A 19,999-nucleotide genomic window follows, 5' to 3' on the forward strand; every position below is an offset into this window, starting at 1 on the left:
GGCTCTGTCTGGACCCTTTTAGTATGTAATATGAGAGTAAACAGTAGCTCACTTGACTGAGACCAAGTAAACTTAGAAACAGACTAGTGCTTCACTGAATATATATTGGTATGCATTGATGCATTAATAGTCAAGCTCAGACCCCTGACAGATAGCTGACTCTCAAGGCGAATACATTTTTTAGTTTTGAAAATTCCAGTAATTTTACCTGTTGACTTTGTAAGAATTAGCCTTTACTGTCAAAATACTGACTTTGGAATATTTCTGTTTTTTTTTAGAGGAAGTATAAAGCTGATTTGGAGGGGGACAAAATGCTTTGCTTTTATTCAGCTGAGACTGCACCTTCGTATGAGACACTGAAGAAACTCGTCCCACTGAAAGATGTAAGACACTTGAATAATTCTTCCTCTAGTTTTCCCCTCTTTTTCCTGCTGGGGAATGGTTTCAGTCACCCTTTTCTATCTCCCCAGGTGGCTGCCCTTCATGCATGAGACTAGGCAATTATTTTCATCAGATCACTTCAGCCATGAGGGGCATCACAGGCTAACAAACTATTGTTTGAACTTACAACCTCCTATTCTGTACAGCTCAATGCTGCACTCTGAATTGCAGTAATCTTTAAACTATTGGGTATGAGGTTTATAGTTGTATAAATATTTAAATAAATATTTATCATCTATTTAATATTTAAATAAATGCTAATTAAAACCCCCCAGAATAAATGAAGAGTTTAGACTGATTAAAAAAATTATTTTACTACTTCAGTGCAGTATGGGAATGCTGTACTGTCCAATGTATTGTCTTTCTGATGAGATGTTAAACTAAGCCTCATATGTCTGCTCAAGTGGATGTGAAAGATCCCATGGCACCATTCAAAGGTCGAGGGAGTTCTCCTGATATCCTGGCCAACACTTAACACTCAACCAACATCACTAAGCCAGATTATCTGGTCAGTTATCTCAATTCACTTTGTGAGAACTTGCTGTGTGCAAATTGGCGTTGCATTCAATTACAGTAATGGCTATACTTCAAAAATATTTCTTTGGCTATGAAGAACCAGAAGGTGTGAAGGTTGTGATATAAATGCAAGTTTTTTTTTCTTTATTTTTTTGATTTGTGGCAAAGAATTGCATAATTTAACCATTTTCCTTCTGAAGAAATAAACTTGCTGGATAATTTGTGTTTTTTCCTTTACTGTAACAGCGAAATCTTTATATGGGTAACAGTAGGATGTTTTTGGATTAGGATGCTTTGTATTTAATGATGAATGCAGATGTAGTAAAGATAGCAAAGCCACAGGAATGTGGGAGTGGGAGAGCATCTATGTGAATGTGCTTAATGTAGTGAGTGATATGCCGTTGGCATGTAATGTATTTTTAGTTGTCTGCCATGTTCTTAACTTCCAAACGGAAGAGGTGGACTATTGCAAAGTCACCTTGTTAATTTTCCTTCAGAATGGACTGAAGCCATTGTCGCTCTTGTATTTATTCATTAAATTGGGGAAACCAGACATCCCGTTGGATCAAGAAACACGCTAAGATTTAAAATCAAGAATAAACAATATATTGACCTAAAAGGGCCTTCTTAATTTTTAACTGATCTCCGAGGGTGAGACTGCAAATTTGCAGTGTACTAGTTTCTGAAAACCCAGTCGACCTTGGGACTTCTCCTTGATTTAGTGTCAAAAATTGTTTTGAACGTGGCAGGGCAAGTTGGTAAAGCTGCAGAAATATAAGATGTTATGTTTCATAAACAGGAGCATAGAAGCAAAGAGTTAGCGTTAAATTTATTCAAATTGTTCGATCACAGTTAGCATCTAACTGCTAAAGCTTAAAATAAGGCCCCCTCCACCCCCGCCCAAAAAAACAAGCCTTGGGCACCTTACTTTGGGTAGGATGTCAAGGCCATTGAATAGGTGTAGAGCAGACTTACTACTCCCGATAGCAGGCAAGGGAGACTTTAGCTATAGGAAGAGATTAAGAAATCATTCTGAACAGAAGGTCAAGAGGAAATCATGGAAATGTTAAAAATGATGAGGATCTCTTATAGGGTGAATTCAGTAAAACTACTCCCATTGGAGAGTGATGCATTAACTGGAGAACAAAAATTAAACTTGAGTGAAGAGATTAGGAGATTTTTTTAAAAATCCAAAGCATTCTTAGGATATGAACTATTCTATCAGGAATAGCGGAAGACACAGAATCAATAATAGATATTTAAAGAATAAATATTTGGAAGGTAAATGTAAAGAAAGGGGGATAGGACTAAATAGGTAGATATTTCAGAGAACCGCCACAAGTCTGATGGGCCAAATGGCCTGCATCTATGTTATATAATTCGATGATTCCATAATTCACGTTTTGTTGTGACAAAGCGATAGTCGGGTTACGGAGTATTTTCACTAATTTTCATTAAATTATTTTCTGATATTTATGTGTGGCATCCATTGTTACTGTTTCAAATGACTTTTCTCACCTGCATATTTCTTTGGATATCCGCTTGTGCTTTTAGATGTACTACAGGCAGCATGTGAAGAAGTTGAAGTACACATCAGTAACAGACACTCCCGAGATAGTGCAAGCAAGAATTAATGCGAAGCAACTAAGCAATGTAAGTCTTGAAAGTACCTGAATTAATACGAGGAGGTGGGGGTCCCATGAATTACCTCGGATAGCACTTCCAGCTGTGGGGGTGCAGTGATTGTTTTAAAACCATTCCCTTTAACTGAAGATTTTTCAGAGGCATTGCAAAAATATTGTTTAAGCACAGATTGACTTTCACCTTTAGCAAAGATTTTCAGTAGGAAGAAGGCACAAAGAGAAAATTTACCACCAACATTTTTCAATTAGATAGATATGTTTAGCATGCCCTGTTCTGTATGCAATTTGTTTAACACAAATGTTAAGCCTTTGCCTCTGTTTTTTTACTTACAGTTGAATTATCGGGCACAATATGAAAAGACCAAAACCCAGTACACATTGCCTCTCGAAGTGCCACATCTACTTAAGGCCAAGGCTAATGCTGATCTGTACAGTGATGTAAGTATCAATGGTTGTTCAACATTGGAATTTGGTGTTTGATTGTAAAAAAGAGAATATTATTAATTTGAACATTAATCTGACTGTTATTCTTCATGTCTCCATCAGTTTTTGAATATTTTCTAACTGCAGTCAAAACCTTGCAAAATTGTATCTGTTAATATCATAAATTGTTTTTAAGATCAGTATTCCTCTTAACAGCTTGGGCAATAGAATCTGGGTTTCGTGGAGTAAAACTCACATATTGGGCGAAATTTAATGTTGGCGACAGGGAGCACTCCCACTGGCTGGAAAATCCACGGAAATGGCACGTCGCTTTCTTCGGGAGGTTTAATGCTATTTCAGGGCAATCGGGCACTTACCTGGGCAGCGCTGGCCTGCCGCTGAATTACGTCCTCAGCAGGGTGGAAAACCCACCCCCAAGATATACCAGCCAATCAGAGGCCAACAGCTCTCCACTGGGAGCCCCGGGCCTACAGGAGGGATCATCGCTGGATCCTTAGAGAGGCGAGTACATGTCGGGTGGGAGTAGCAGGAAGGGACGGGTAAGAGGATCAAAAGCAAGGGGGGGCGGTTCGCTTTCTGTGGGAACCTCCTCCCTCCCAGTGCTGGATCCCTCGATCGGGCACAGAGTGCCTGAGAATGAAGGACAACCTCTACCCCAACAACTAGGCTGCAGGCAACAGGTTTTCCTGGGTGGTTTTCCTGGATGATGAGTCCCCTGTCCGCTGCTGGTAGAATACCAGTGGCCATGGGATGTGGCCTGTAAGTGGTCCTTAAGTGGTTACTTAAGTGCCTCAATTGACCTTTTTTAAATTTATGCTTTCACAGGATATGGGCTTCACTGGCTGGGCCAGAATATATTGCCCATCCCCAATTGCCCTTGAGAAGGTGGTGCTGAGCTGCCTTCTTGAACCACTGCATTCCATATGGTGTAGGTCCTCCCACAGTGCTGTTAGGGAGGGAGTTCCAGGACTTTGACCCAGCGACAGTGAAGGAATGGCGATATATTTCCAAGTCAGGAAGATGTGTGGCTTGGAAGGAATCATGCAGGAGGTGGTGTTCACATGTGTCGGCTACCCTTATCCTTCTAGGTGGTAAATGTTATGGTTTGGAAGGTGCTGTCAAGGAGCCTTGGTGAGTTGCTGCAGTACATCTTGCAGGTGGTACACACTGCTGCCACTGTGCGTCGGTGGTGGAAGGAGTGATTGTTTAAGGTGGTGGATGGGGTGCCAGTCAAGTGGATTGGTTTGTCCTGGATGGTGTCAAGCTTCTTGAGTGTTGTGGGAACTGCACTCATCCAGGCAAGTGGAGAGTATTCCATCACACTCCTGACTTGTGCCTTGTAGATGGTGGATGTGATGGGAATCAGGAGGTGAGTTACTCTCCACCAAGTTTCCAGCCTCTGACCTGCTCTTGCAGCCACAGTATTTATTTGGCTAGTCTAGTTCAGTTTCTGGTCAATGGCAACCCCAGGATGTTGATAGTAGGGGACTCAGCGATGGAAATGCCATTAAATGTCAAGGGGAGATGGTTAGAATCTCTTTTGTTGGAGATGGTCATTGCCTGGCAATTGTGTAGCACAAATGTTATATGCCATATGTCTGCTCAAGCCTGGATATTGTCCAGGTTTTGCTGCATTTGGACATGGTCTGCTTCAGTATTTGAGGAGTCGCAAATGGTGCTGAACATTGTGCAATCATCAGCGAACATCCCCACTCCTGACTTTATGATGAAAGGAAGGTCAATAATGAAGCAGATGAAGATGGTTGGGCCTAGGGCACTACCCTGAGGAACTCCTGTAGTGATGTCCTGGGACTGAGATGACAGACCTCCAACAACCACAACCATCTTCCTTTGTGCTAGGTATGACATTGCCGAGGAGAAGCCTGCATTATAGCTCTACTGGATCGGGGCACGGCTAGTTCTGGAGCACAAGTCTTCAGTCCTATTGCTGGAATGTTATCAGTGGCCATAGCCTTTGTAGTATCCAGTGCCTTCATCCGATTTTTGATATCACGTGGAATGAATGGAATTGGCTGAAGACTGGCATCTGTGTTGCTGGGGACTTCGAAAGGAGGCCAAATGGGTCATCCACTTGGCACTTCTGGCTGAAGATGGCTGCAACTGCTTCAGCCTTGTCTTTTGCACAGATGTGCCGGGCTCCCCCATCATTGAGGATGGGGATATTTGAGGAGCCTTGTCCTCCAGTGAGTTGTTTAATTGTCAGCCACCATTCATGACTGAAAGTGGCAGGACTGCAGAGCTTAGATCTGGTCCATTGGTTGTGGTATCGCTTTACCCTGTCTATCGTATGATGCTTATGCTGTTTGCCACACAAATAGTCCTGTGTTGTAGCTTCACTAGATTGGCACCTCATTTTTAGGTGTGCCTGCTGCTGCTCCTGGCATGCCCTCCTGGACTCTTCATTGAACCAGGGTTGATCCCCTGGCTTGGTGGTAATGGAAGAATGGGGGATATGCCAGGCCATGAGGCTACAGATTGTTTGAGTATAATTCTGCTGGTGCTGATGGCCCACAGTGCCTCGTGGATGCCCAGTTTTGAGTTGCTAGATCTGTTCGAAATCTGTCCTATTTAGCACAGTGGTCGTGCCACAGAGCACAATGGAGGGTATTCTCAATGTGATGATGGGGCTTCATCTCCACAAGGACTGGACAGTACTCACTTCCACTGCTACTGTCATGGACAGATGCATTTGTGACAGGTAGATTGGCGAGGATGAGGTCAAGTAGGTTTTTTCCCTCTCCACCTGCTGCAGACCCAGTCTAGCAGCTATGACCTTCAGGACTCGACCAGCTCAGTTGGTGATGGTGCTCCTGAACCACTTTTGGTGATGGACATTGAAATCCCCCAACCAAGTGGTGTTCAACATGGAGGAGCACTGATTCATCAGCTGAGGGAGGGCGGTACGTGGTAATCAGCAGGAGGTGCCCATGTTTGACCTGATGCCATGAGACTTCATGGGGTCTGGAGTCGATGTTGAGGACTCCCAGGGCAGCTCCATCTCCACTGTAAACCACTCTGCTGGATCTGTCCTGCTGGTGGGACAGGACATACCTTGGGATGGTGATGATGGTGTCTGGGGCATCGTTTGCAAGGTATGATTCTGTGAGGGTGACTATGTCAGGCTGTTGCTTGACTAGTCTGTGAGACAGCTCTCCCAATTTTGGCATAAGCCCCCAGAGGACTTTGCAGAGTCGATTGTCATTTCCAGTGCCTTGGTCGATGCTGGGTGGCCCACCTGGTTTCATTCCTTATTGACATTTCGGTAGCAATTGATACAACTGAGTGGCTTGCTAGGAGAGGACATTTAAGAGTCAACCACTTTGCTATGGGTCTGGAGTCACATATAGGCCAGGCCAGTTAATGATGGCATATTTCCTTCCTTATAGGGCATTAGTGAACCAGATGGGTTTTTACGACATTGGTTTCATGGTCACCATTACCGGGACTAGCTTTTAATTCCAGAGTTATTAATTGAATATAAATTCCAGCGGCTGCCATGATGGGATTTGAACCCATGTCCCAAAGCACTAGCCTGGGCCTCTGGATTGCTCGTCCAGTGACATCACCACTATGCCACCATCTCCCCTTGACCCTTCCCGCTCAGAGCTCGATCAGGGGGATTCAGGAAGGGGGCAGGATCTCCACCCCACACCCTCCAGCCCGATTCCCCCCCTGCCTCGAAACTTCCCTCTGGGTGGGTGGGGGGGGGTAGTGGTAATTCCACTCATGGGGGTTGATTTATGTCCAGTGAATGTGGCTGAGGCCTGTCGATTGCCTCTTTCATTGGCTGAGCCGCACTGGCATGCGAATGGCTGACATCCCATCCAAAATGGACTGGAATTGTAGGGCAACAGCTGCCCACCCTTTAAAATCAGGGGGTGTTGGAGGGGGGGGGGTGTGGGGGGGGTGGGGGATGTGGGGCACCACCAAGGACCTGAGGAAACAGACCTTGGCAATAAGGGGAGTGATCAAAAATTGGCGTCTGGCAGGGAACTTTGGGGAGGGAATCCTGAGGCAGGGGAATCCCTAAGCCCAAGCAACAACTTCCCCATAGCTTTAACATGGTGGGGAGGCTACTGCTGCTCCCCTTGCTGAGACCAGTCCCTTCCTGTGGTGCCATGGGAACCCAATCTGCATATTTATATGGAGGTGTGTCCAGTTTTGGGTGGGTGCTCATGATCACTGATAATTTAACATTGCAGTTGGCCAGACCAGAGTAGGAAGCTGGTGACTATGCCCCCGTTTCATTGTAACTGCCCCTCCCCCCCACAGGGTAATGTCTGCTGGGCGGCTGGTGCTGAAATTTCCCCATTTTGGAGCACGGTTCCCTTTTACCTTCCAACCAGGTTTTCACTGTTCTTTATGAGTATACGGAGTTTTCGTAAAGTTCAAATATCTTATAATTTCCTGGAGAATGGTGAATGTGATGGGAAAGTATGTCTGATAACCAGCCGTGTACAGATTGACCACACCAGTGCTTGTCAACGTTTATACTGGGCGCTTCATACCAACATGAACATTCCTCTACACGATGAAAGGGGAAAGAATGTTCAGAGGAAGTATTTTATGTTCAAGGTAAATCCTATTAATAAGCAGGGTAAAGTATTAAGTGCAGCAGAATCTTTGATTGATACTTTAGTAACACTGTCATTTTGTTTTACTGTTATGGAGATATTATTGTTCAATCGCCCTCCTAGCTGGGCTGTCCTGGTGATAAGACAGGGACTGAAGGTGATGTGTCCTGGGGAAGCTCACAGGAAACAGCAGGGGCTACTCTCGCCAATCTCTACACAGATGAAACACTTCTCCATCTTGCCATCAAGTCACATGGTTTAAGTGCATCTATCTGCTTAGCTAGTTGAGCAATATACCCATTTTTTTGGATCATTACTACTGCTTAAGTTTAAACCTGAGGGAAGGGGTACCTGATAAATAACACACTGTCCTCTTGCCAATGCAAAATGACTGTCTGCGCACTAATCTACGTAGACATAATCCTGCTCAGTCAGAAAGCAGTTATATCTTGATTATGCACAGGATATAATTCTGGTACAGGATGGTGGACCATAGTCCATTTAGTATTGAGTAATTGGGCAGACTTAGTTCATAAATCTAACATTTAAATATGAGTGGTCAGAGGATAATTGAATTCAGTTTGAAAGGAGAAACATTTTGTAAAGAAGTTACAGTTTAATCGCAAACCGCCTGTACGGAATGACTGTGAATTGAACATCTAAATGTATCAATGTCACAGCGCCCAGTCCCACCCAGCGCCCCCTGCCCCCTCACTCACTCTAGGTTCCGAAATTTTGTTCAATCTATGATGAGGTCAAAATGGGAAAAATTCCTCTTAATTTCTGTACGCTGTGGGCAGAATCGTCCCAGATTTACACTAACCGAGGTAGCGGGTGGGAAAAAGAACGTTTTATCCGCCGGCTGCAATATCAGCTTCTCACACCGTATCGTCCCAAACCCGTTGCATAAATTATGCAATCCCAGGAAACATGCCATTTCCATGGCGGGCAGTCACCGATTTTCCCGCCATGCCATCACCTCGCCGCTTCATCATACCAGGCGCCACATTTAAAGTGTAGCCGCGCACACACCTCTCAGTGCTCCCAGCCCAGGACTGCTGCAAGTAAGACATGGCCCCGCAAGGCAAGAAGACTGCAGCTCTCAGATTTAGTAATGCATCCCTCGAGCATCTTCTGGATGCTGTGGAGGACCGCCATGATGTCCTCTACCTTGCTTTGGCTGTAGGAGGGGCAGTGGTAGACTCTGGCTTGGTAGGCGATGGCAGTGGTGATCAGTGCCAATGCTGCACAGAAGAGGTTGGCTATCCAGTGTAGATAGAGAATGAATAATTTCATCCATGCAGCTAGGGTATGGCAACCATCTCATCACTCTAAACTCACACACTCGAGCCCATCACACATTCACTGGCATCACACTCATTGCCAGCTCAAGGGACATCAGCACTCATTCTCTCACACATACCCTCACATGTCATCTGGCCTCATCTCCTGTGGAGATTGCCTCTTCAGCCCTCACCATCTTGAGGCCACTTGTACAGATCAACATGGGTCCCCACACACACCCTGGGCTAGCCCCCTTCCACAGTACAGCCCTTGCCCTGTAGCCTCTTCCCTTGCCTGAGGCCATTTCACCCCCTTCCCCAAGCAAGCCCTAGCCCTGCAGCTGTTGAAAAGCCACCCCCGTCTTATGGCTGGTCTGGTAGGTAGAGACCTGCCTGTGAGCCCCCCTAAAAGTGCAGTGGTCCTGTCTGTGAAGCCTGGCGCTGATGACTGTGAGTGCTGCTCGAAGCAAGGTAGGCAAACAAACCTCAAAGTCCCGAGTGAAGTGCAGGTCACCAGGTACACGTCAGTTATGTGCAGTTGTGAAACGTGTCGGAGTGCAATCACGCCGACGTGGGCGGACGATCCAGCGAGGGGGGGATGATTCCAGTGTTGGGAGATGATTCCAGCGTTGGGGGGATGATTCCAGCGTTGGGGGGATGATTCCAGCGTTGGGGGGATGATTCCAGCGTTGGGGGGATGATTCCGGCGTTGGGGGGATGATTCCAGCGTTGGGGGGATGATTCCAGCGTTGGGGGGATGATTCCAGTGTTGGGAGATGATTCCGGCGAGGGGGGATGATTCCGGCGAGGGGGGATGATTCCGGCGAGGGGGGATGATTCCGGCGAGGGGGGATGATTCCGGCGAGGGGGGATGATTCCGGCGTTGGGGGGATGATTCCGGCGAGGGGGGATGATTCCGGCGAGGGGGGATGATTCCGGCGAGGGGGGATGATTCCGGCGAGTGGGGATGATTCCGGCGAGGGGGGATGATTCCGGCGAGGGGGGATGATTCCAGCGAGGGGGGATGATTCCAGCGAGGGGGGATGATTCCGGCGGGCTAGCCCTATAATGACATGCAGATACTTTACAATGAGGTTCCCGATGTTTGATGGCGGGAAACACGGCCCACCATTAATGGGCTGAACGAACAATCACAAACTGGTTTGACGCCGTTGTGAAACCGAATTTTGGCCGCCTCGCCATATTGTCCACTCACACCGCTGAGCACACCTGATGCCAGCGGACATGGACGATTTCGTCCTATGTCTCCTGATGTCTTTTTTTCTGCAAATCCAGAGGGATGTCCCTGCCTCTTCGGAAGTGGGGATGTGTCCTGGTGCAGTTGAAGTTTGTGTTAGTTTCCTTTTACAGATTCAGGGTGAGTGTATGTGAAACGGTAAGCATGGTGGAGAAACCCTAGAACTGCAGCAAACGCCAGCTGATAACTAATACTAACCTCTCTGTCTGATTTGTTTGGTGCAAAGTAGTGTATTACTAACAAGGGGCCAGAAGATGGCAGCCTTACTCTATATAATCAGCACCTTAACGTTTGTTATTCCTGTTTGATCAGTTCCTGCTGCTACACAGCACTTACCCATTTTCCAAGTTTTCTGTGGTCAAAAGGTGTTCTGCTGTTTAATTTATTAAAGTTACTGTAACACCATCCCAAGCGTTGTGACTCAGATTGTATGTATTTTTCTGTAAGGTTCCACTTCGATGTTTTTGCACTTGTGTTTTTGAATAGCTTAGTATCCTTTCACTTATTCTTGTACCTGTTTTGATTGCAGTAGAATTTAAATAACTACACTATTTGTATTTTGCCACTTAATTAGATCTCATTCAGCATTCTGGTTAACCCTTTAAACACTGAATCTATGTAGCGTTTAAAATACATCAATAGGTGTCAGCTGTGGCTCATGGGTGGCTCTGAGTCAGAAGGTTGTGGATTCAAGTTACGCTCCAGAGCCTTGACCACAAAATCCTACCTGGCACTAGGATACCCCACAGTGCTGAGGGAGCAAAGTGCTGTATTTTAGATGAGACATAAAACCAAGGCCTTACCTGCCCTCTCAGGAGCATTTAAAGCACCCTATGGCACTGTTTGGGAGAAAAGTGGGGGACTTCTCCTGCTGTGTTCCCTACATTACATCAGAGACTATGGGCAGACTCCTGTGATGTTTGGTCTTTTTTCCTGGGTTCAGGACCATTTCTGGATCCTAATTCCACAAGGGCCTGCATTGTGCACTCCAGAGCAATCTTCTGGCGGTGGGGGGGGTGGCCTCCTAATTGGCAGGCTCCGTGTTTACCATCCAATTCGGCAAGGTGGGTGGGTCGCTGAGGCTGCAGGCCAATTCAAAGGGCCCATAGCTTTTGAAGGCCTGCAGATCCATTGGGAGAGGTGGATACTGCCCAGGCAGCAAGGAGAGCAGGAGGGCATCTCAAAACGGTGGCTCTCTCAACAGTGTGCATTAATTTAAAAAAATAATGAGGTATGAAGCTCCTAAGCCCCTGGGAGGAAAGTTGTTCCGGAGGATTTGTTTATCCCTGGACGGTATTTCCGGCAGTGTCATTGAGGCACGGAGCCTCTGGGAATGATGGCCATGCGGCCTGCCACTGGGAGGTCACCTCAAAGGAGCTGCCAGGGTCGGCACACACCAGGAGGCTGCTCTGAAGCTGGGAAGACCCTGGTGGAGTTCTCCCCCATCCCATAGGCCCTTAGTGTCCGCTACTGGCTGCCCACTGCTGCCAGGCTGCTGCTGATGTTCACCCACCTCTGCCAGGCTCGCCTCAGTTTGCCCCGTACCACCCTCAAAACCTGCCTCCAGGTGACCAGAAAGATTTTGTCGTACTCTTTTTAAAAGCACTTCATTGGCTGTATAGCTCTTTGAGAAACCCTGAGGTTGTGGAAGGCACCATATAAATGCAAGTCTTTTTAAATACTGGCTGTGCAAGCATGTTCTATAAATATCTTTTGTATTTCTCTCAATAGTTCCCAATGTGCGTTGGGATAGGCTGAGTGCAAAAGTTGTACCATCAGCTTCCAGAATTTCTCCCGTTCAAAACAGTGACTGTTGTAACTAAGCGACATGTGGTTTGTTGTGGGATTGTGTTTAAAAATATCCTAAATCATCAATCAATGTTTGCATTCCTTAGTTATCCTGTTGCATTCCTTCACAAGCATCTAACCGATTTGAGAAATAGAAGAGAAAACCCACAAATGAACCATATCTGAAACTAAAATCAAAAACTGCTGGAAGTGGTGGACTGATTTATCAGCATCTGAGAGAGAGAGATAGCTTCTGAGTGTGTCCTTCCATCAGAATAACTCTGACTTCTTTTTTATTCACGGGATGTGGGCTTCGCTGGCTGGGCCAGAATTTATTGCCCACCCCTAGTTGCCCTTGAGAAGGTGGTGGTGAGCTGCCTTCTTGAACCGCTGCAGTCCATGTGGTGTAGGTACACCCACAGTGCTGTTAGGAAGGGAGTTCCAGGATTTTGACCCAGCGATTGACCTGCTGTATACTTCCAGCGTTCTCTGAAAATGTATCCTGCTCTGGATGAGATGTAAACGAGTGAACCTCTGGGTAAGCAGCATTTCATGAGTTGATTGAATTCAAGATTCCATTTTCAATTCTCTCAGTTGAGATGGATGCTGAAGGGCCAAAGATAAATGATTCTGGGCAACCTTTTCCTATTTAGTAACTTAGGCCTGAATTTCCGCTCTAAGGTCGGGAACGCAGAGTCGGGACAATTCCTGGCTCCACAAACCCATGCCGGGGAAGGATGCCCCAGAAGTTCGGATTTTCCTCTGGTGTGGTGGGGGGTGGTGGTGTAGGGGGGTTGGTCTATGTGAAAGTGGGAGTCATGGCGGGCGACTCTGGGAAGAGTTTGAGACTGCCAGGTGCAGAGGTGGGCTGGGTGAAAGGCCGGCTTTCTTGTTCAGGCACTTTGTCGAAGATATCAAAAAGCGAATAAAACAAAAAACAACCCTCCAGCCCTCACCCCTCACACCCCACACACTGCCCATGCCCCATCAATACCAACCCATACAATCTCATGCCCACCCCCCACCCACCACCCTTTGCCCTTACACCTACCATGCCAACTCACCCAGTATTCACCATGGACAGACCTCAGGACACGTGCTAAGGTTAAATAAAGTTCTAAGCATCTATTGATGAATTCACTATTTAAAAAAAAATCATTCTGTTTGATAAAATCCCATTCACTACATTTAATTCCCTTTAATACCTTAAGTAAACAAGCATCCACACTCCTAGTCCCACTTAAAATAGTTTATAAATGCTTAGAGCTGTTAATCAAACTGAACTGACAGGCACCCCACTGTGATATTGATAGGTTGCGAAATCAGTCATGCAGCACTAATCCTGTAATGATAACCCTCAGGCTTCTGTCAACTGACAGAGTGAAATAGCAAGCACTGATTTTTAAAAACACTGCAGACAGTTTTTCTCTAATATTTAAACAGCAGGACATTTAAATGCTTGACAGTTCTTTTGCTAGTTCTTTTGACAATTATTTTGACAACTCTCTTGACAGTTTCAATGAGCTTGACAGTTCCAATGAGTTTATGTACTTTTTACACATGCTCATGTCTACTTTTAATAATCCCAAAGGGCATCTTACCTCTCCCAAAGGGCAATTTACCTTTCCCAAAGGTGACCCGGGGCCATATCCAAAAGGCTCCTCTTCCTCTCCAAAGGCCTCCGGCAGCTTTAGACCTTCTCCTACCAGGTCTAACATGCACAAGTTGTGTTTTGGATATCCCACTAATGAATATCAGATCTGACTGAGGCAGCTGCACTTTAACATATGCATTGGTCTCCGTGAATGATGGATGTGTAAATTACAACCCACCTCCAACCACCACCCCCACCCCAACTACAAAAATGCCAGTGGGGATAGGACTTCTGGGCTTTGTCACCACTTTCGCAGAGTTGGAGAGCCTGTCCATCTGCACAAAAATTCTGGCTTAGTGTCAGCCGTGCTCAGTTAGTAGCACTCTTGCCTCTGTCAGAAGGCTGTGGATTCAAGTCCTACTGCTCTATCAAGTGGATATAAGATATTCCATGGCACTATTCTGAAGAAGAGTAGGGGAGTTATCCCTGGTGTCCTGGCTAATACTTATCGTTCAATCAACATGACAAAAACAGATTACCTGGCCATTATCACATTGTTGTTTGTGGGAGCTTGCTGTGTGCAAATTGGCTGCTGCCTTTCCTACACCAGCAACTACACTTCAAAAAGTACTTCATTTCTTGTAAAGTGCTTTGGGACATCCTGAGGTTGTGCAAGATGCAAGTCTTTTTTTAATGGATAGCAGTCAACAAAACAACATTGCCCTAGTAATAGATGACAAAATTTGACATCAAATGTAATAAAAAATAACATGGTTACATACTACATAGAAGAAGGCCATTAGTCCCATATACCTATACCGGCTCTCTGAAAGAACTCCTAATTAGCCCCAACCCCGTTCTCTCCCAATAGTCCTGCAATTTAAAGAGTTGATTATTTTTGACTTATGGAATACTGTTTCTGTCTCTAGCGTGCCAATCTTATATGTACAAATCGAAATACCTACACAAATATGCACAATATATAATTTGAGTAAATCTGTGCCCTCAGGTCAAGTACAAGGAATTCTGGGCAAAGAATAAGGGCAAAGGGTTTCATATGAAGCTGGATTCGATAGCCCTGCTAGCTGCCAAAGCCTCTGGGAACCTGGCAAGCGATGTAAGTTACTGTTTTCCTCTCTCATCAGCTTTCGTAACCTTATGTGCTGTACAGTACAAACCCGTTTCCATAGGTATTGTAGGTGTCTTTCCACCAGGCACATTGTACTTGGGTGAATTGATGGTAGCTGAAAAATAAATGAACGTTGACAACTAATTGTTGTTCATCCTGGTGAAGAAACCTCATGGTTCCAGGGATTGAACGTGGGAATATATTTCTGGAAAAGTGTTGTTACAGTGAAACACATTATGTATCCACGATTCTGTGAAAAAGTCATCAAAGCCACCCACACAAAAACTGGGTCACAAGTTTCTGACTATCTCAACGTTGTGATAAAATAGAATATAAGATGATGATTTCTGAATGAGTTTAAAGGGTTGAGGCATTATCTAATTCAGTTGCCTGAAATTATAAGGAGATTTGTTCGTGCAGAGAAACCATTTTTTTCCGATAGGGCAATTCACAAAGGGGCACAAATTCGAGTTTGGCCATTTAGTTAGGAAGCATTTGACGCATAAAAGGCAGTGGAGATCCAAAAATATATTCCCAGAAGGATGTGGATACTAGTTTAATTTAAAGCTTTAAGACCATCAACATCTTTTTGTTAGGTAATGATTTCAATGGATGTGGATCACAGGTGGTTAAATGGAATTGAGGTACAAATCAGCCCCCATGATTTTATTTAGTTGTGGAACAAGCTCGAGGAAATTGTTCAAAATCTTGGATTTCTATTTGACCCTGAGCTTCTACTTGATCACAGAATATGCCTAGATCCACCTTAGCAACATCACACTTCTTCATCCTTCAGCCCATTGCCCATGTGCATTTGAAATCTTCAGCCATGCTTTTGGCACCTTTGGATTTGACTATCCAATGCTCGCCTAACTATCTGTTCCATCATCCAAGCTCCATAAACCAACTCATCCAAAATTCTGAAACAAAAACAGAAAATGCTAGAAAAACTCAGCAGCTCTGACAGCATCTGTGGAGAGAGAAACAGAGTTGACGTTTCAAGTCCGTACGACCCTTCTTCAGAGCTCTGTTTCTTTCTCCACAGATGCTGGCAGACCTGCTGAGTTTTTCCAGCATTTTCTGTTCTTGTTTCAGATTTCCAGCATGTGCAGTATTTTGCTTTCATCCAAAATTCTGCTCCGCGCACCAAGTTGCACTCACCCATCACCCCACCCTCACTGACCAACATTGGTTCCTAGTCCTCCAATGCCTTGAATTTAACATTTTTATCCTTGCATTTAAATCCCTCCATGGCCTTGCTTCTGCCTATCTCTGTGACCTCATCAAGCACTCCAATCCTTCCTTCCCTCTAATTCCAGCCTCTTGTGCGTCACACCCTCTCTTTAGCCAGACCATTGGTGACGATGCCTTCTCCTACCCAGGTCTGAAATTGCCGTCCTAAATCCCTCATTTTCTTTCTCCTCCTTCAGTGCATTTTTTGACCAAGCTTTCGCTCATCTTTCCTTTTTTGGCTCAGTGTCCATTTTTCCACCCTTAGTACCTTGTGAAGTGCTTTGGGATGTTTTTCTCTGTTGGAGGTGTTATAGCAATTCAAGTTATTATTGTAATAATGATTTCTAACAGAACGGCCTGCTCAATTTCACATGCACCATATAAATTCTACAAGGAATTTGGTACATTCTTTGCACCATGCAACCTGCACTTGGTACACCTTGGAACAGACGAGAAATGATAGTTTCCGGTATTAATGTACAACATTTAACGTCTTTGCATGACATTTACATCTCCACTATTTTAACTTGTTTTAAATAAACAGGCCTTGTCAAAATAAAAGGCACCGGAATATCATAATGAAGGCAAACGATCTTTTCCAGGCTTGCAACATTGCGAACATGTTTAAATCATTTATTTTAGCCTTTTATCACCAGCCGACTGCTACAGGTTTTAATTTAATTCTTTTTCTTCCTCTGTTGTTTGAAAGATAAAATACAAAGCAGCGTATGAGAAAACCAAGGGTAAAGCAATGAGAAGTAAAGTGTATGATTCGAAGACCTTGCATTCTCTGCGGGTTTCCAAGATGAGCAGTGAGGTATATTAGATAAGAAAAATCAAAATCCCATTATTTACTTCAGTTCAATATGCAATTTAAAATCATTATGGATTAGCACATTAGCCATCAGAGGCTAAATATTCCCCCCAATGGACATTGCATCATATTTTCCCTACTCGTTCTCTTTTATTTAAAAATGAGAATTTTATATAATTGACTGAAGTAAAATTTTCAAAATGTTGAATATTTTGTTAAGTTGATAATTGGTTAATGTACAGTCAATTTGTAACCTTAGAAAGCATGTGTCTAAGAAAATGCACTGTTACTCCAAAATATTATGCACCTTATATCAGATGTATGTAGTTCATAATTCAGTGTCTTCACACTTACTGTATCAAAGGTGTTATATAGATGCAAGTTGTTGTTGTTGTTAAAATGGCTATATATTCTTATTTAAAATAGATAGAGTATAAGAAGAACTTTGCAGAGACAAACACCAAATTCCACCTACCACTGGACATGGTGAACCTGACACATGCCAAGAAAGCGCAGGCTTTGGCCAGTGACTTGGAATACAGGAAGAGGCTCCATGAATATACGCTGGTGCCAGAAGACATGAAAGTTAAATGGGCAAAGAAAGCCTATGGATTACAGAGTGAGGTGGGGCCAAGATGATGCAAAATTGTGTCTGCTTTGCTTATTTGATCATATACGCCCTAATGAAGCGACATAATTAATATTTTAAGCTATTTGCTTTGAACGTATAGAAGGGACTGAACCCATTTTTTCTTTAATCAAAACAGAAGACGCTGGAAATACTCAGCAGGTCAGGCAGCATCTGCGGAGAGACAAACAGAGTTAACATTTCAGATCAATAATCTTTCATCAGAACTGGCAAAAGTTAGAAATGTAATAAGTTTTAAGCAGGTGAAATGAGGGAAGGTGGAAAAAGAACAAAAGGGAAGGTGTGTGGTAGTGCAGAGATGTAGGAGAGTAAATGACAAAAAAGTTAGTACTCAGAGTAAGGGAGTGATAATGGAACAAGAAACAAAAGATGCACTTGGAGGAGGCGTGAATGACAGAATATTATATTGAAACTGATGTATATGTTGAAGAATATTGTGCTCATATCTAGCAATTGAAAGTTAACATAACCATTTTATTAAATTAAATGAATATTCCAATAAGTAAATATATTTTCCTGTTGCTTCCCCTTCCTGTCTCTCCTAATACTAAAGTTAAGTAAAGTTCCGTCATCAGGTGCCTCACTCCAAAAATGGCTTATTGTGTAAAGTTAGACATTGACAAGTGACTTGATGTGGAGGCATCGAACTGCAGCGCAACACACCATTCTAGCAAGGATCACAGGAAAGTTGTTATGAACTGGAAACTGTGCTATTATAAGGTTGCTGAGACCATTTATATTTACTTTATCGCCACCGGGATCACTGGTCAGATCAAATAATGGTCTGTATGGGTAGTTCCATACTAGGAGGCGCATATACCCTCTATAAATGCCTTTACAAAGACTTCAGCGGTGTAAGAGCTGGGCTCTATGCTACAGCTTGAATACTGTATTTGAGATCTTGCTTTCATTTGTACAATTTAGACAACGATATGTTTTATCAACTGGGTTTTGTTTATTGTTAGCAGCATTACAAATGCTAATGGAGAAGCCATTATTTTTTTAATTTTTAAACTACAGCGTAAATACAGAGCAGACCTGACTTGGATGAAAGGAGTAGGATGGGATGCAGAACGAAGTCTGGATGTGGAACAGGCTAGGAAAGCAGGGGACATTCTGAGTGAGGTGAGAAAACAAATTGCCAAGAATTAAACATGTAATTTTCGGTCAGTTCGGTGACACTGGCCTTGACTGAATCATTTCCTCTGATAGCGACTCTGATCAGTTGTTTGCTCATGGGAATTCACATGCAATTATTTCTCAATCTGCAGGCAGTTAAAGCTGTGCCATCATAGCTGATAAATGGGTTGAAGTTGTGCATGTACAGTATTGGTAATTAACACATTAATGCATTCACATTTAACAAGTGTTAAAGAGCTTATTTTAAATGCATTGACACTTTAGCAAAATAGCATTCTGAGAAATTGTATGCAAATGTATTACCAAGTTTGTTATTAATATTGCACAACAAGATTTCATTCCACACGTGGATCACACACGAGCCCACCAGGGACTGACCATGTTCTACAAGATATCTCATAACCTAGCAATGGTACTGACGCTACCGTGTGACTCCAGGGTACTGGAAGCAATAACCTACCTGCATTTATTTATTGAATTATATATTAGATCATCTTAACATGTGATATAAATAAAATAATAACTTGGGAACAATGAGATTAGTAAAAATTGACACAACTTGCCGTACCATATTTCTGATATAAAATGAATAATTTCTGAGTCTCTGAACTTTCTGTGGGTAAGGAAAAGTCAGCATTTGTGGAATGGATGATAATCAGTTGTCATAATATAAATTATTGGGTAAGAACAGACCAGCTCAATTTTACAATTGCTAAATTGTCAACAGCTGGACATAAGAGTAGTAAAGTGAGTCCCATCTGGAAGCTGAAAGAGTTTGCCTGGGTTAATGTCAAGCATCTATGAAAGATGGTGATATTTGTGGTTGTTGAAACTGACAGATGTCATGTGTGAAATCAGTGAATTTAATATAAAGCATGAAATGATGTGGATTAAACAGCATGGAGTGGGACCCAATATGGTGTGGGAGGGGAGGTTTCAATTTACTGCTGGACTGTAAACCTGGCTTTGCAGCTTGGGTTAAAAAAACGCTGTTGAAATGAAAACAAGATAACCCCAAAAATAATGGAAGTGCACAGCAAGTCAGTCATTATTTGAAAGAGAATGGATAAATTAATTAATATTTCTGATGGAATCCTTCATCAGAACAAATCATATCACAAGCAGTTTCAAAACCATATTTGGCTGCTATTGTATTTTCAAGCCTGAAGTTGTGAACTGCCAGTTATTCAGGAAGTGTGTCTTCATTTGAATACCAACATTATCACATATTAGATAATATTTAAAAACATAATGAGTGACGAGATTCTTTATTTTACCAGTATCCTGCTCAAGGCCCACACTAAATTCTTAAAGCGATGAAATCAATTTGCATTAGCCCATTCGCTGCCTTAACTAAGAGAAGGAACAGAGACCTGATTGTATCACATGCTTTCATCTGGAAACAGCTAATGCAAATGGGGCTGATTGATGAAGTGTCAGAATTATTCATAAAAGATGGAGTCCCATTCCAT

General features: G+C 43.6%; 1 protein-coding gene across 2 annotated transcripts in view; it reads left to right on the forward strand.

Moving 5' to 3' along the window:
• Positions 1-19,999, forward strand: part of nrap (nebulin-related anchoring protein) — a 119,492-nt gene that overhangs the window by 38,035 nt on the left and 61,458 nt on the right. For both annotated transcript variants that reach the window (XM_078564700.1, XM_078564701.1), the window contains 7 exons: positions 279-383; positions 2,512-2,610; positions 2,934-3,038; positions 14,572-14,679; positions 16,634-16,741; positions 17,165-17,362; positions 18,408-18,512. In XM_078564700.1, coding sequence (XP_078420826.1) covers positions 279-383; positions 2,512-2,610; positions 2,934-3,038; positions 14,572-14,679; positions 16,634-16,741; positions 17,165-17,362; positions 18,408-18,512 — 828 coding nt within the window. The remainder of the gene's footprint in view (positions 1-278; positions 384-2,511; positions 2,611-2,933; positions 3,039-14,571; positions 14,680-16,633; positions 16,742-17,164; positions 17,363-18,407; positions 18,513-19,999) is intronic.

Source organism: Cetorhinus maximus, chromosome 20 (genome assembly GCF_964194155.1).
Source record: "Cetorhinus maximus chromosome 20, sCetMax3.hap1.1, whole genome shotgun sequence".
Taxonomy (NCBI): Eukaryota; Metazoa; Chordata; class Chondrichthyes; order Lamniformes; family Cetorhinidae; genus Cetorhinus; species Cetorhinus maximus.